General features: G+C 37.1%; 1 protein-coding gene across 2 annotated transcripts in view; it reads left to right on the forward strand.

The window, feature by feature from the left end:
* The window catches only part of ATP6V1A (ATPase H+ transporting V1 subunit A), a 37119-nt gene that overhangs the window by 9178 nt on the left and 10066 nt on the right, over positions 1-17875 (forward strand). For both annotated transcript variants that reach the window (XM_087716514.1, XM_087716513.1), the window contains exons 2-11: positions 4871-4969; positions 7033-7161; positions 7487-7701; positions 10636-10773; positions 11889-12040; positions 13122-13284; positions 14873-14981; positions 16183-16305; positions 16412-16526; positions 17078-17141. In XM_087716514.1, coding sequence (XP_087572640.1) covers positions 4888-4969; positions 7033-7161; positions 7487-7701; positions 10636-10773; positions 11889-12040; positions 13122-13284; positions 14873-14981; positions 16183-16305; positions 16412-16526; positions 17078-17141 — 1290 coding nt within the window. In that variant the 5' untranslated portion in view covers positions 4871-4887. The remainder of the gene's footprint in view (positions 1-4870; positions 4970-7032; positions 7162-7486; positions 7702-10635; positions 10774-11888; positions 12041-13121; positions 13285-14872; positions 14982-16182; positions 16306-16411; positions 16527-17077; positions 17142-17875) is intronic.

Genomic DNA, 17875 nt, shown 5'->3' on the forward strand with positions numbered 1-17875 from the left:
TGTTTCCCAGAAGTAGCAACTTTAGAACAGAATTTCATAATTTTAGCTCTATCATATTGAAAAACAGAATGGCAACATCTGCGCGAGTAGGCTGAATTAGTTTATAACAATTGACTTTGAATTTTCAAAATCCATGCAAAAATACACTTGATTCCAGGTATGTCCAAAAGCATGGAATATTGCTAATCATTTGGTCTGACTTGATATAGTGTCATTTGCTACAATGTTCATATCTCTTGTGCACCTGAAATATATTTTCTTATGTGAAAATGTGTGTCTAATTTTATCATAGCTGGATTACCATTTTATACTGATGTCATTGGACCATCCCAACATAACTAAATACAGTAAACACTGCTAAGAAGTAGATAGATGCCTTCTCCAAGTGAAAAAAAATCTTATTCAGCTATTAACTTTTACCTGTGAAGAAGAAAGGTACAGCAAGTAACTTTGTATGATCTGAAAACCTCTTTGTACTCTAATCAAGGTAACAAAAGATGGGGCCTATATAGTAAAACACTTATTAAATTCCTATTGAGTTTATGACAGATTTATCCTGTTTTTGATAGGTAGATCTTATTAGTGTACAGATAGTCCTAGGCTTACAACTGGTCACTTAGTGACCATTGAGAGATATGACAGACTTCCTAAAAGATATTTACGACTCTATTTCAAAGTTATGGCTGCTGCCATGCCCAAGTGGTCATTCACCTTTACAACCAATTGCAGGGATGTAACAGTGACCTACCACCTATTTCCTTCTGCCATCCTGCTCTGCTGGGTCCCTACACGCATTGTGCCTGCTTTTCCCTCCCACTGGGTCCCCATCCCCTTACACCTATCGGGTACTTATCTTCTAAAGATCTCCAGAGCTGCCAATCTCATATTGAGGAAGGAAGGCCATTCCATCTCTTAGTGTCCCTAAACCATACAGCCCAGGAATGGAATAATCTACTCTGCTTCCCTAAGACTGTGTTATGGCAATGGGTATTGGGGTGGGCAGGGCAGAGCAGGGCAGGGGGCCCAAGCCCTGTGAGGACCTGGTGCAGGAGGAAGGCCTTCGGGGATCTATTGAGGGGGAAACAGACCCAAGAGCTGTGGGAAGCCTGAGGGGAGGGAAGTGGAGTATTTCAGGGGTTGGAAGAGGCCTTGAGTGGGTAGAGGAAGGTGGATCTGTGCCTGTGCTAGGCCACCTGGGACTTCCTCCACCCCTAAAGCATCCCAAGCTGTGCTTAACAGCTCACACAGTGTTTAACAACCAGATCAGAGAGAAGGGGTCAGGCTCCATTAAGGTTGTAGGTTGAGGACTACATACACCGTACTGAAAGTCTTACAAACCTTGAAGCTAGTTGTCTTCTAACAATATATTTGCAACTGCAACAGTCTAGTGGAGTAATTGATGAGTCATCGTCAAGTGATTATTTCTCAGCTGTATGTGTGTAAACTCTTTTTTGACATATTTGTGAGAGTTTCAGACAAAGCAAATTATTTCCAGTTTCTAATTACTTAAGGGACTCCTTTTATAACTTTATAATCTTGGTGGATATTTTTTTCATTATTTAAGGTAAGATCTAGCTTGTATTTTTACTATAAAATTCTTTGGAAGAGATTGATTTTGAAGTGAATTATAATTGAGAAATATAATTTCACTACTATAAAAGCTTCAGTCTCTTAAAGTATCAGATCAAATGATGTAAGGTATCACAATATTATCCTACAATAATATCTAAACGAAGTGGTACTTTTAACCTTGAGATAGGGAAATTCTATATAGAGAATGGTTTATATTGGTATGCTTCTTAGAGCACTGCATTATAAATTGGTTATTTAATATACTTAAAATAGACCTGGAGCAATCAACATGTCATGTTATACATTGCATTCTCTTAATGTAAAATTTCTAGTTTCTTTTTTCTGTCTCCCTCACAACCACCCTTTAAAACTTATTTTTCATGGCTTGCATGGTTTTTCTCCACCATCTCATTGCCTCTTGATCCTTTCTCCGCCATTCAGAATCTGTGTACCTTGTCTTCCTTCTGTCCTTGAACACCATTCTAATCAACAAGAACTATTTTCCATTTCCCTTTTCTCTTTCCTTGATTGGCTGAGAATGTTACATAATGTATATGTTATATTTACTATAATGGGTCAGAATTATGTGGAAATTAAGCTGCTTAATTTCTTCAGCATCAGTCTGAAATAATTCCGGTTGCTGAAAGGTTTTTGAGTTTTTTTAAAAAAATCATAGATGTTAGGTATTTTAACTGGTGCAGTACAATTTGTGGGAAGATACTGATGCCAGTAATCATCATCTTGCCAGTCTCTAGTCTACTAAATAGTGCAGAAATGTGTTTAAAAACTAGCAGTTATTTTAATGTTGAATTTTCATTATTCAGAATAATGGGGAATGTACTTTTTTGGCTGTTCAGAGTTGAACAAATTCAAATACAAGATACTGAACACTTGTTTATGGCAGATTAGTAGTTGGCAGTTGAAATCTAGAAATCAGGCAGGATGTTCTGGTTCAGTGTAAATAATACTTCAGAAACTACATATGTAATGTTATCCATGATATATATGTATTTCAGGGTGGAATTCACTTACCTTCCCTACTGGTTCACAAATGTGAGCCCGCATTTATTGTGCATGAGATTGAGATTGGATGGTGTGTGACATGGAATGGCGGGAAGATTGCAGAAGGTGTTAAATTACTCTATAGATAGAATACCTTGTTATAAACAATCAATTTAATTCTTAATTGTTTTTAGTACTGGCCTTGCTCTTTTTTGGAATGTAGCTTTTTGTATGGGAAGAGAAAATTGTGTAGAATTGGTTGGATTTGGCAAGCATATATTGACAGGGAATCTGGATATCCAAGAATATTTTTTTTGTTTTATCTTTTTCCGGGGGAGCATCTTAAATTTAGGATCATCTTCCTGTATTTCTGCCATTTTTGTTTTCCAGGTGCAGGACTTTATTAGTACTTCTTTCTTCAAATATGTTTGATCCTTTGATTCTTTTTCTAGGGCTTCATTCGCATTTCACTTACTGATGCCTCACAAAGGACTAGGACATGAGTGTCAAACTCAATTGCGTTACATGACGTCTTGTGACATATTCCGACATTTTTTGCCCTTGTGGAACCAGTGTGGGCATGGCCTGCACATGATGCATCTGGCCCGCAGGCCGCCAGTTTTACAGCCCTGGACTAGGATGTCCCCTGTGGCATTTTTCACATAAGGGGCTGGTAGCATGATGCAGAATCATAGCAGAATTCTAGATTTGTGGCTACTTTCAAAGTTCTTCAAGAATTCAGAATACTGCTTCAAGGACATACAATGCAAATAATTGCAAACAACACAAAAGAGAATCTATTTCCTCATACTTCTTGATCAGTAATTGAACACTTGAAATTGATGCACCTGCTTGTATAGATAGTCCTCGACTGACACCATAATTGAGCCCAAAATTTTGTTTAAGTGAGACAGTTGTTAAGTGAGTTTTGCCCCATTTTACAGCCTTTCTTGCCACAGTTGTTAAGTGAATCACTGCAGTTGATAAGTTAGTTATACAGTTGTTAAGTGAATCTGGCTTCCCCACTGACTGTGCTTGCTAGGTCACCAAAGCTGATCACCTGACCTTCCACCTGATTTTCCATCAGAAGACAGTCAGATGCTGACCTATTTATAGGGCTGTGCAAACAATGGAAAAGAAATGTTTTGCAGAATCTGTTCAGATAGTTAAAGCATCATCATCATTTTAAGGCTTGCATCAGACAATGCAGTCTTTTCTGGTTGTCAGCAGTAATACTATTTGCCTGTGATGGCAAACCTATGGCATGTGTTCCACAGATGGTACTCAGAGCCATATTTACCAGTATGGCAGCCCTCAGCTCTGGTGCACATGTGTGCACCAGCCAGCTGATTTTTGGCCTTCCAGACTCCAGAGGGCCAGAGGAGGCCATTTTCACCCTTCCCAGGCTTCAGGAAAGCCTCCAGAGCCTCCAGAGCACAAAAAACAGGCCCAATGGCCCTACTGAGTTCATGAACAAACTTCTGGTTGGCCTGTGGGCCTGTTTTTTTACCCTCCCCAGGCTCTGGAGGTTTTCCTGTAGCCTGGGGAGGGTGAAAAACGGCCCAATGGGTAAACTGGAAGTTTGTTCCCGAATTTCCGGTTGGGCTGTTATTTGCCCACCCCAGGCTTTAGGAAAGCCTCCGGAGCCTAGGGAGGGTGAAAATCCCCCCCCCACCGTGAACGGGAGTCGCTCGTGCATGCACAGGTGGGTGGGCATGTGCGCGCAATAGTGTGCACACACACAGTTTTGCCACACCTTTATAAAAAAGTTAGCCATCACTGCTTTATGCATTTGCTTTCTCCATTTCTGAGAAGGGTAATTGCTGTGGTTCAGAAATAAATGATAATAATTTGTTGAGGCCCTCAACAGATATATGTCCATAGGCAATGCTATAATTGATTATCTATACTTTCATCTATTTTGTTAGGATGCATTACCTCACACTTCATATAATACTCAGATGTGTAATTTGTAAGACTGCAGATCTGAGAGGATGCAGGTACAGATATAAATACTTATGCATTTAAATAGTCATATCGTATTCCATACATGTCAAGGGGAACATAGGAAGAGAATGCAAATTAATTAATTTACAGTATCACAAATGAGGGAATGTTACAAGTAACATTATTTGTTGCAACACAAGTAAGTTATGCTCAGAAACTCTAATAGTGGTAATGATTAATGGTATTCATTCTGCTTTGTTAGATACTGACCAAGATAATTTGATTTAATTTGAAGATTAAATACTTTCTCTCTCTCTCCCATGTCCTATTATCTGCATTCATTTTCCAGATTATTGAAGATTTAAGATGGATTTCTCTAAACTCCCCAAAATCCGTGATGAAGATAGAGAAAACTTTTTTGGCTTTGTCTATGGAGTCTCAGGACCTGGTAAGTGGTGCTTTGTTCTCTTTGAGAAATCTCTGCCTTCCTCTTTTACATAGCAAACATTATGAGAATTTCTCACTATGATGGAGAGATTTTTAAATTTGGTACTATTCTCTCTGTGGACATGAACAGAATAAAACACGATTCTGGCCTAAATGTTTGCCTTTTGCTGTTCTGAGCCTTTTAGAATGATGGTGTTTACAAGTGTTTCTGCCAGATTTGAGATCCATTCCTCCAGCACATGGGAGGATTTTCCTTCCCTGCATGGAGGGAAAGGGGAATTCCTTGGTGCACTTGGCCACAAATCCAACATCACCTCTATTTGCAATCTTCCCTGCCAACTTCCCCATTGACTTTCTGATAAAGCTGGCAGAGAAGATTGCAAATGATAGACAATAAATGATTGGAATCAGTTGGCAACCACATGATTGTAAGGCACTGGGCAACAATTTTAAATGTGAACAGATTATCAAGCACTCAAAATGGGATAATGTGATTGGGGGAGGGCAGGTGCAACATTTTATGATTACATTTACATTAAATGACTGGTCATAAATTGAGGACTACTTATATGCTTCAAAGCATGTGTAAAATCCTGATTCCTATCTTATGCATACATAAAATACACTTGCATAAAATTCTTTTTCAGATTATTAGATATTTGCTTTAATGGGTACCTCCTAGTCTCAGTACTGGTATTTCATTTGTAGTCCTTACCTTTCTCAGAAGTCCTTCATCCCTTCTTCCAATTAACGACTCATTTGCTGTTTCCAAGCTACAATACAACACAACCTTTCTTCCAAACCTGTTATGATGACGTAATTCCTTTTGAACTGTTATTGGAATGGAACTGAGAACTTACATTGTTCTATGTGAAAATATACAAATTATAGGCAGTTCAGTTTTGAAACCTTCTGGCATAATGACCTGGTAAAGCAGATTCACAAATGGCAACAAACCATTGTTACAGATAGAGTATATCGTTCTAAAGAGACTAATACAGTTCTATGCATGTTTACTCATGTTCATATTAATATGCATAGGATAACAGCTTAGCAAATTATTTTCATCAATATTGCAATAATTGGAAGTGAGAGGATAGTGGTGATGTACTAACATATAAAATTTGAAACAAAGGATGTTTCAGAAAGCAACATCAAAGAACTGTCACGTAAACTAAGATATATATTTATTTTATTTTTTAGTGTAGTTTACTCTAGCCATACATTTCTCAGATTAAGAAACAATTATTTTTTTTCTTACTGTTATTAGATTCTTTTCCTCCTTTTCTTTCACCTGCTTTTAATTATCTCAGTTGTGATTTTGTTGTATGGCTGGTGTACCTTATCTTTGTCGATCACTTGTTTATATTATACTATTGAAGAAAAAGAATATGTAAGTATTCTTGATGGTTCTCTCCAGAATTTTTAGGTACAATGATGCATGTTACTAAAGCTCATACTGATGTATTTTCATGAAAGTTTTTTAATATACTCTCTCTCAAACAGGCATCATTCAAGTTCTTGGCTACAAAAGCAAGCCAGTCAGGATAAAGTCTGACCCAAGTTTCAGAAGTTCTTCTCTTCACTGAAGGATTCTATCCAATTTCTATGATAAATGACAAATAAATGACTTTATCAGTTCAGAAGATAGATATGTGGTTCTCTTAGTAGCCCATTTAGATCTATCTTGTGGAAAGTTGCATTACTGTAAAGAGTTCAATAGAGCTCTTAGTGAACTTAATTGAACTTAATTAAATAAGTGAGCTAGCAGCTGAGCAGAGAGGTGAAATTTCTTGTCCATTACTGTTCCAAAGGAGTACACTAGAGTTTCTGTACTTCAGTGTGACCATCTTTTTTCTGACATTATTATTTTTGCATGTCTAATAATGTTAATCGAGCTCATGTTCAGAAAACACTAGATGTGAATCCTATCCTCACATTTATTAAAAATAATGCTTAATTCTTTCAGGCCAAATGATAAAATTTATAGTGAAGAAAATACAAAGCTACTATTAGCTAGAATCATAATTCAATCTATATAATCCTTTTCTTTGTTTTTCTTAGTGGTCACTGCTTGCAACATGGCAGGAGCTGCTATGTATGAATTGGTACGAGTTGGCAATAGTGAGCTTGTAGGAGAGATTATCCGGTTGGAGGGCGACATGGCTACTATCCAGGTGTATGAGGAAACCTGTATCCTTTTAGCTGATATGCAACTTAGATTTTTTTAGCTTAAGCTATGAGTTTAGAGTGTATAAAGTAATGGAAAGATAAAATATGGGTGGTTTAACAATTATAGTTAAACGACAAGCATTTAATAATATTCTTATGTATAATATCAATTAACAAAAATTAAAATTCTTTAGAAAATTATAAGTGCAAACATGAATTATGTATGAAATGTTTGGTTTAGATTGTTAATAATGAATCTTTGACTCATCATCAGACAAAAATTTACACCAACACAGGTTGTATTTGACTCTGTTTTCCCAAGTAATTTCCTCAACAAATTTTTTAGCTGGTGTTTCAGTTGGAGATCCTGTGCTTCGCACTGGCAAACCTCTCTCTGTGGAACTTGGCCCAGGTATCATGGGATCCATTTTTGATGGTATCCAAAGACCTTTGACAGACATTAGTAGTCGGACTCAAAGTATATACATTCCCAGAGGAGTAAATGTGACAGCTTTGAGTAGAGATATCAAATGGGATTTCACTCCTATAAAAAATCTGCGAGTAAGTTATGTTGGGTTCTTTGAAATATTTCAGTAGATGTTTGGCACATATTTGAAAAAGGATTTTCCACACTAAAATGGAAAACAAGATATTAGCATCCATCAGCTGTTATAATTATATTTCTTGATTGCGTTAATTTAAACATTGCATCTTGAGTTTGAAATGCTTTCAAAATCATCAGTGACTGTTCTGAATTTCAAACCGGATGGTTCAAATCTACATTGTTTGGATTCAAATATTTTGCACATTCCTATACGACTTCAACAAATGAACTTCAGATGAGATGGGAAATTCCCCAAACTCATTCAGGAAACATTTGGATCTATCAGTTCATTTTAACTGATCTTTCACCCTTTGCAAGTTTGTAACTGAGACTGAGTTTCCATCTCAATCCAATCGAAAAGAACTCTCCTCATCTTGAGACTATCAAATTTAGCATGTGGCCTGTTCTATTCGAATGGATGAAAATTATATTTAGGCAGATCTGTGATCACCAGAATGGGCATGCAATTCTGAGTTGCTCATGACTGAGCAATCTCAGTAGATACATTTGTGATACACACCATCCCTACATTGTCATCATCCTCCAGACATTACAGTAACATACATTGCCAGACCCTTGGATGGAGCTCCTAGTCAACAAGATGAAATTTGTAGAAATCATTGTCATCATCTTCCTGCCTTCTGCTATACCAATAGAACTGGAAGAGACAAATTTTCTCTCTTTTATCAACAAGTCTGATTGATGCTTTCACCAGAATTAATTTTAGAAGCTAAACATTTCACTATGAATTAATTTCATTAAAAGTATAACCTTTATGTCAGAAGAACTACCTTCTTTGTCATAATTTAATTGGATAGAGTACAACCTGAAATGAAGGAAGGCCAAAGAACATCCTGATCTTCTTTCCCTGCAAGCTCTTACTTACAACAGCCTATAACAGTGACGGCTAACCTTTTCGACACTGAGTGCCAAAATTCGTGTGCACGCATGTGCACACACTGAAGCACCAGCACCTGAAAGAGAGCAGCCAGCTAGTGGCACATGCACACTGTTGCCAACTGCTCTTCCGGGTTCCAGTGCGCATGTGTGTACTGGACAGCTGGTCCAGCGCACTTGTGCGCTGGCCAGCTGCTCTCTTCCAGGTTCCGGCATGTGCATGCACCCCAGCCAGCTGGTCTTCATGCGACATGCATTCGAAGGTTGGCACACATGCACACAACGGAACCCGGAAGAGCAGCTGGCAATGGCGCACGTGCCCACAGAGAATGCTCTGCATGCCACCTCTGGCACACATGCTATAGGCTTGCCATCATGGCCCTATAACTTTAATGCTCTTTCTCATGCCATGGCCATTCCTCCCAGTCCTGCATCACTTCATAAAAGTCTTGAACTAGCAAATATGCCCCTTTAAAAAAAAATCCTCCTCCTTGTGACTCAATTGCACATAAACAGACATATCAGAAGGGACATACCGTTGTCTCTCAAAATTATAAACCATTTTGGTAATGAACAATCTAAGAGACTTCTCTTTAAACTGCACCTGCTTCAGGAAATTTGTGCAAGGTCTTGGGGTAGCCAGCATCTAATGGAGAATATGTCAGGTTATGTGTTCAGGGATACTAAGAACATCATATGGTAGAAATTGTAAGTCAGGAATAAACAAACAAGAAGCACGATGATAATAGTGCACTGTGTTTTTCCCAGTTTACGTGTGATTGCAGTCTTCACCTAGTATCAGAAATTTATCAGAACTGTAGTGTGGGACATGTTCCTGAAAGCCTCATGCTGTTCTGAGGGAGGCTGAACCTTCAGAGCCCTAAAAGATTTTTGATGTAACTATCTGAGATATCAGCTGTCCCACAAATATCTCTTAGGCATCCTAAGATCTGGAAGACTAGCCCTTCTGCCAAAAACCTATCCTCTGATATACTATAGGACAGGGTCTTCTCCTGTGTAGCTCCCAGTTGTTTGGGAGTTTTATTGCCCCCTTCTTTGTTTTAGAGCATTAATGACTTTAATATTTATTTATGCTTTACTTTGGTCTCAAATGCTTTTTGTTTATTATGAAGAAGTCTGATTGTGTGATAATCATTTATTATTGGAACAGGAGATTATTGTTTTGTTTATTGAACTTGTATTGAAATATTAAGATATTTCTTGATATGTAAGGTAACTTTACCATTAGTATAAGTCAAAGCTATATATCACCAAAATAAGGATTTGTCTTAATGGATTATAGAGCTACATTAGCATATGTTCAGTATTTTGTGTATGTTTTCATTGTTTATATATGTACTATATATTCTTTATATCTCCACACTTGTGATGATACATTTTTAAGATACAGTATTCATCATCTGTATTAAGGGAATGCTCTATGTCAGGGGTGTCAAACTCAATTTCATTGAGGGTCACATCTGGGTTATGTTTGACCTTGGTGGGGGGAGATAGACGTGGCTGGGGTGGGCATGGCCAGTTCAACATCACTAACGTTGGGGGTATCCCCGAGCTCTATTTTCGATGGCAGAGGGCTGCATGAGGCCATCACGGCCAAAAATTGGGACCATCACCCTGAGTTCCATTTTCTCTGGCAGAAGGTTAGCAAAACAAACAAAACAAAAGGAGAAACTCAATTTTCACTGGCAGAGGCACTGCGTGTTAGACCTTTGCTGTTTCCAGGGCAGCCCCATGGGCCAGATCTAAGTATCCCATGGGCTGGATCCAGCTCGCAGGCCTTGAGTTTGACACCCCTGCTCTACATTGTGTTATTAGAGAAAGAGAAACGGCATTTGCTGACTCTCAATATAAGGTTCTCAATCACTTTTTCCAAGGGAATGTGGTGTTTGACTTTCAATGTGTCACTCATCTTTATAGTAGACATTCATATTTAGAGCATGGATTTGTAATTTAAATATTTCTTTTAATTGCAGGTTGGTAGCCACATTACAGGTGGCGATATCTATGGCCTAGTGAATGAGAATTCCCTTATCAAACACAAAATCATGTTGCCTCCACGAAACAGAGGTACAATAACATACATTGCTCCACCTGGAAATTATGATGCATCCGTAAGTTTTTCTTTTAATTAAGTTTGCTAGTCTGTTGCCTGTTCTAAATAATATGTGGGTTTTGTTACTTTAGACTGGTGCCAAATTGGAGGAAAACACCTCCCATTATTTGCATTTTCTCATTATAAATCCTTGCTTAAATTGTAGGGTTGCTACAAGTTTGAGATAAAAAGAATTAGAAAAATGTATAGATAACAACCTTCCTCTCTAATTTCCCTGACAGTCATGTGTGTGTGTATCTGTATCTGTATTTATCTATAAACCCCACTGAAATTAGTGTATAGCGGAACCAATTCTGAGGAGAAACAACATGATTGTGAGGAATCTTACAGTATTAATGAGTCAATAGCTTTAAATTATTTGTACTTTATAGATAGCCTTCATGGTGCCCTGAATTGCTATGGTGAGCATAGCTTTATGAAAATATACCGTATTTTTCGGAGTATAAGATGGACCTGAGTATAAGACGCACCAAGGTTTTGAAGAGGCAAATTAAAAAAAAAAGTTTTTGCACTCTGCAAAACTCCCAAAAACAGCCCGGGTTTTTTCCCCCAAAAAAGTGGCACGAATAGCCTTTAGGGGGCTTGTAGAGTGCTCGGAGAGGGGGGGGGGGGGATGAACAAAAAACTGCCTGTTTTTCACAAAAACGGGCCCATTTTTTGTCAAATAAAAGGGCATGGGTAGCCTTTAGGCGGCTTATAGAGTGCTCCTGGGGCTGGGGGGGGCAAAACGAGCAAACAATGGCCCGTTTTTTGCTAATTTCTGTCCTCCCCAGCCCCCAGAGTACTCTGAAAGCCTCCTAAAAGCTATGCACGGCCATTTTGGTAAAGGGACAGGGATTCGGGAGGCAAAAAATGCTCTATTCAGTGTATAAGACGCACCCAGATTTCCAGCTTCTTTTTTGAGGGAAAAATGTGTCTTATACTCCGAAAAATATGGTACATCTTTGTTTCTGTGCCCTCCTACCTCTACTCAACATAAATTCTTGAGTCCCCACTTTACTAACATAGTTCCCATTTGACTAGTGAAGTTAGCTTTAGTCTTGTATTTTACAAGATTGGTTTGTTTCAGTCTCTGTCATTTGCATTGATCTTTATTTTGCTGCTTTCATTTAGGATGTTGTATTGGAGCTGGAGTTTGAGGATGTGAAGGAGAAATTTTCAATGGTCCAGGTCTGGCCTGTACGTCAGATCCGTCCTGTCACAGAAAAGTTACCTGCAAATCACCCTCTTTTAACTGGTCAGAGAGTCCTTGATGCACTGTTTCCGTAAGTGCCCGTTGTTTCTGTCTGCTTTTTTTGTTGAAAGTGATCATTTGTGCTCTTTATTTTTCATGAATCACACTTATTTTATAACACAACGTGATTTCTTCTCAGACTGAAAGCTCACCAAGTAAGCCATTTCTCAGAGCCATTTCTGATTTCCAGGCTGCCTCACACTGTAGTTGCAGTGAAAAAAGGGAGTACGACTAATGAGGCAGGAAAAACAATGAGCAAGCCAAAAATAAACATGCATATTCTTTCAGCATAGAAATATGAAACAAATTCCCACTGTAAAATTGGCATCTTGGTAAATTTTAGTTTCAAATAAAACATTGACTTTTAGAGAAAAGAGTGACTTTATGTTTTAAATGGAGTGTATTTCTTTCTTTTCCCCCCCAGACCAATACAGAAACTAGAGCAAAGAATTTTCTGGGTTTTTTTCTCTCTTAAGTATTCAGTTGATATGTGAAATCTTTTATAAATTTATAAATAGCAATAGTACTTAGACTTTTATATTGCTTCATAGTGCTTTACAGCACCCTCTGAATTGTTTACAAATGTAGCATTTTGCCCCCAACAAAATCCAAGTCCTCATTTTACCGACTTTGGAAAGATAAGAACTTCTTAAACACATATACATACATATAGAAAGATGTAATACTTCTTTTATTCAATATCTTATTTGCAGAGTGGTAATAAATTTCAATTTTCTGGAACTCCCCTATCCAGAAGTAAGGGTTCCAACTTTCTTCTGAACCCAAACAAAAGGAATTTAGAAATGAGTTCTTCAAGGTTAAGCTCCTTACGTTGACAAAGATAGAATTTGCTCACTTTTTATAGGCCCAGGTTATTTATCTTCTATCCTGGAGAGAGAAGATTTTGGGGGTGGAATATCAGTTGGGTCACTACAGCAGTTTTCTCTGGAATGGGAAGAACTAGAATGCCTTCCAAAATATGGGAAAGAAATGGGCTGGAGCCAGCCAAGTGAGATTATAAATTGCTGATCGTTTTACAAAGCTCTCTGTTACACAGCACTTTCCATGATGTTTTCTTCTGATTTAATATGAACTTTGTTTTTAAAATTTAGGTGTGTTCAAGGAGGTACTACTGCTATTCCTGGGGCGTTTGGTTGTGGAAAGACGGTTATTTCCCAATCCCTTTCCAAGTATTCCAATAGTGATGTTATTATCTATGTAGGCTGTGGTGAACGGGGAAATGAAATGTCAGAAGTGCTCAGAGATTTTCCAGAGGTTGGTACTGGGAGTTGGCAATACTGTGCAAATTAGAGTTCAGGAGGGAGGTTCTGTCTCCATGTTGCAGTTTAATTTAAGCAATTGTGTGGATTTCCCGGGGGGGGGAGGAAATCAAAAACATTTTTGAAAGCTTCCCAAAAATATATTGGGTTTTTTAGTTCCCTTAAAAAGATAATTGAAATATCCATATTTGTTTTATGAGCTGTACAAACATGTTTGTTTCTGGTACTTGAAGTTGGTTGATTAAATAATAACTTGGTAAAAAATTAAATAAAAAAATTAAATTAAAAAACTATTTAAAATCTTTTAAATAGACAAATTCCTGGATGTATCTAATTAGACTTGACCAAATAAAGCTATTCTATTCTATTCTATTCTATTCTATTCTATTCCATTCCATTCCACTTCACTCCATTCTATTCTATTCTATTCTATTCTTATCCTATTCCACCCTAACCCATTTTAGCAGATTTATTATGTAAAAATTTTAACTGTATTTTATTACTGTTTTTATGGAACTATGGCTATCCACTTAATATGAGCAGAAAAACCTGTTTTGCCTTAAGAACCTGTTTTCACAAAAACATTTTACTGGGCAACCTGTAGGCTAGCTAGATGTAATCCCACCTTATTTTAGTGGAGCCCCCAACCCAATTTTAATGGCTCTTGGATACCACCACATTCACTCCCATCCTCTATAGCAGTGTTTTTCAACCTTGGCAACTTGAAGATGTCTGGACTTAAACTCCAAGAATTCCCCAGCCAGCAAATGCTGGCTGGGGAATTCTGGGAATTGAAGTCCAGACATCTTCAAGTTGCCAAGGTTGAGAAACACTGCTCTATAGTTGCATGGTTGTATACTTTACAATCTTTATACATCCAAAACTGTTAAGCAGATGTGCAGTCCCCAGGTGCAGGAAAAATCCCCAACTTGATTCAAAATGTGACAGTTTTAAAAATGGCTGGTTTAAAAAAAATGGTAAAAAATACAGAATCAATCGGTACATTTTTGTTTTGTTTTATTTTTCTGCTTTGTATCTCAACTTGAGATTATTGATAAAAGGAGGGCTAAATATTAAAGTCTAGGAGTCATCTAAATTTTACAGAAATTCAAAAACAGAAGCAGCAGTTCTGTTCTTAGAATTGAATTTAAATGAAATTAATTTAAAGATAACTCTTATTTAAGAAAAGAAAGAGTGTTGTTACACCTTAAATACTAACAAACTCATTTTAACAGACTCTTAGACAGACTACGGTTCATTTTATGTACTTCCTCTGAATTTCTGCACTGAAATTTTAGTCAGTTATCAAAATGGTTTTAGGGCTATTTGGCTGAGTTCAGTTTTTGAGGATAGATTCACTATTATCATAATTGAGCCTGTTATATTTCCATGATTCAGGATCTTAAATTTGGCATATCAATCCTTTTTTAAAAATCTGTGCAAAAATATTGTATCTTTCGCATTGTAATAGGATAATGATATTGTTTGGGAGTCAAAATTTGTGAATCATTCCAGTATCTATTTTTATTTTTCCTTCAGAAAACCAATACCCTTTTGTTTCCATTTTTCTTTTGTCTTTGTAGCTGACTATGGAAGTTGATGGTAAGACAGAAAGTATAATGAAGAGAACTGCTCTAGTAGCAAACACTTCCAATATGCCTGTTGCTGCCAGAGAAGCCTCTATCTACACTGGTAAGAAATGTGGAAACAAAGATGGTATTGACAATGCTTGTTTCTGGGTCTTTCAGCCATTTTTGGCTTTCTCCAATTCAAAAGGTGCTTATAATAATTTGCCTGTAAATTTATCTTTGACCTGTATCACTAAAGATTACAATCAAGAACTGCCATTAATGTAGAATAAAAACAGAACTGTAATAGTAGTGTCTTGTTGCCAAGGGAAGTTGATTGGGCAAGCAAGGTAACCTTATAGAGATCTAATTTGCTATAGAGATCTAATTTGCTATCTCTATTGTAGAGGCCTTAAAGACACTGAGGTCATTAGTTATAGATTTGACAGCCTTACCAGGTAGACCAGACAGGAAACACAAGCAGAAAATTCTTCTTTATTGTAAACCAATTTCGTTGTATTTAAGTACAATGACAATAAAGATTATACTTATACTTAAAAAAAAAACCTACCTTAATAGAATCTTGCAAGTCTGAAAGTATAATTCTCCTCCTGTCACTCTTACAGGAAGGTCACTTCTGAACTTCTTGCTCTGCACATTTTATAGCTGTGGACTATGCTGTCTCTTTTCTGCCTGTTCCCTAGACAGCAGCTCTTTGCCCTGTCTCCCAGAGACTTTCCCACATATCATTATAATAGATACTGAGTCAGATTTAAACTGTTTGTTATTGCGTATAAATCCCTTAGAGGGATTTTTTTTCACACAAAGCCAAACCTAAGTGAATAGGCATCTAAAAATCATGACTAAAGAGGACCTCTTTAAGAGTTTTTGTATTGTACAAAACAATACAAAGAAAAATCAAGGAAAATGCAAACTAAGGAAAGCTAATTCTAAGATACAGTGCAATGGTTGGTGAGAAGAAGTAAATCATGAAACATCCCCAAGCACTACAGTATTTTAGACCAAATGAGGGCATCCAGCAGATCACATGTCACCCTCAGGGTCCTCTGCAAACTTGACCCTTTTCTGGTTTTGAGTTTGTGCAACAAAATGGGAAACACATACTTTGTTTCCAGCATTTAATTAAAATGAAGAAAAGGAAGAACTCAAAGGAGCAATTGAATATTCTTCTTATGGCTAACAATCAATTGTACATTGTGATACAAATCTTAGATTCTGGAATTCTTCTGAAAGATTTCTCATAAGTCATTACAGGTGAAGTACTTCCTATGTAATATTTGACTTGTAATTGTTATTGATCATAGGGATTACCCTATCTGAGTACTTTCGTGACATGGGCTATCATGTCAGTATGATGGCTGACTCAACTTCCCGATGGGCAGAGGCACTTCGAGAAATTTCAGGGCGGCTGGCTGAAATGCCTGCTGGTATGCATTTTTTTCTTTGTAACTTTTAGGGAAAAAACCTGATTCAAAAGTTTTGAATTTTCTTGTCATTAGAGAAGCTAACTTGCATTTTATTGGGTGATTGCAGATAGTGGTTATCCAGCCTACCTTGGTGCTCGTCTAGCTTCTTTCTATGAACGGGCTGGTAGAGTGAAGTGTCTGGGGAATCCAGAGAGAGAAGGAAGCGTTAGCATAGTTGGAGCGTGAGTAAATTAATGACAAGATGTTGTTTTTCTGTACATTGTATATTATTTTGCACTATGGCCTGATATCTGACCATCTCGTATATAGAAAACATTCCCTGAAATTAAAAATGCTTGTTCATAAAGTGAAACTCAAAGAAATAATGGGGAGCATTACATAAATAAAATAAATAAGACCTTTCTTGTTTCAAGACAGCAAAAAAATAGAGAACAGTCTCCAAATTTGTTAAAGTTGTAATTTTCTTGATACTGAACATAGTTTTTCACTTTTCTGTGAATACTATGCAATGTCTCTGATATATTTTAGGAACTACAGTCATAAATCAAATTGTTCAAGTATTTTCTCTGCCCATTGCAAATGGAACATTCTCAACATTAAACCGGCAGCTCAGAGTTCTGCTTGAAAAAAATGCATTTAATTAGGAAATCCAAGCCTAAAGGGTGAATTGTAAACATACTGTACAACTGATGGTCCTTCTCAGTTTGATGTAAGTATTACTACTAATTGTGATTTCCCCTTTCTGTCTTTTCTCTCTCCTATCTCTATTCAGTGTATCTCCTCCTGGTGGTGACTTCTCTGACCCAGTTACTTCTGCTACTCTGGGTATTGTTCAGGTAAGCAATAATTCTGCTCTCTGACTAGAATGTAAGCATTAATAAAAGCTTCTTGAATCTAGTTGGTGAGTCTGTTACTATGAAAGACTTGGTGTTGTTTGTCACTCTTAATCAGTTTATAAATATTTAGGCACATGAGTTTGAGTGGCCAGCCTGCAGCAAATGCATTAATTCTCTATGTGCCTTAATTAGAGGCTACTATTCTGGTTCTGAGGTACTTAGTTTGCTGTTCAGCTTTCCAGGGACTTCTTATTCCCAGCATCTGATGATTAATCCATCTAACATAGCACTGCTTCTTCTGACAATGGTCCTGTAATATTCTGGCCATCTTTTGTACTAGTTTATACTGAGACAACTAATACTCTTTTTTTAAAAAAAATTTGGTTTAACAGACCAGATCTTATGGTAAGAATAGCACTGAGGAAAGGTGTTTTCTTCATCTTCACTTATAGGCAGAAGTTTTTGATATTGCTTATACTTAATCTAACACAATTCAATATTTATCTCAAATGCTTATTTCTTTTTTGGGGAAGAGGGGTCAATTACTGTTCTAAACAAGTTGTGATAATTCACTCAATCTGATGAGACAGCTTCATGCCTGTGCAAAAACAACTGGACTCTAATATAAATGAGAATTATGATACTTGATAATAACTTTTTTTTTCAAAACATAATGCATATCATCACCTAATATGGTATACTTATATTGGGAAAGTGTAAAAAACGATACATTT

The sequence above is a fragment of the Thamnophis sirtalis genome, unplaced genomic scaffold (genome assembly GCF_051295495.1).
Source record: "Thamnophis sirtalis isolate CommonGarterSnake01/CBP01778 unplaced genomic scaffold, rThaSir2_p1.2 scaffold_5, whole genome shotgun sequence".
NCBI lineage: Eukaryota > Metazoa > Chordata > Lepidosauria > Squamata > Natricidae > Thamnophis > Thamnophis sirtalis.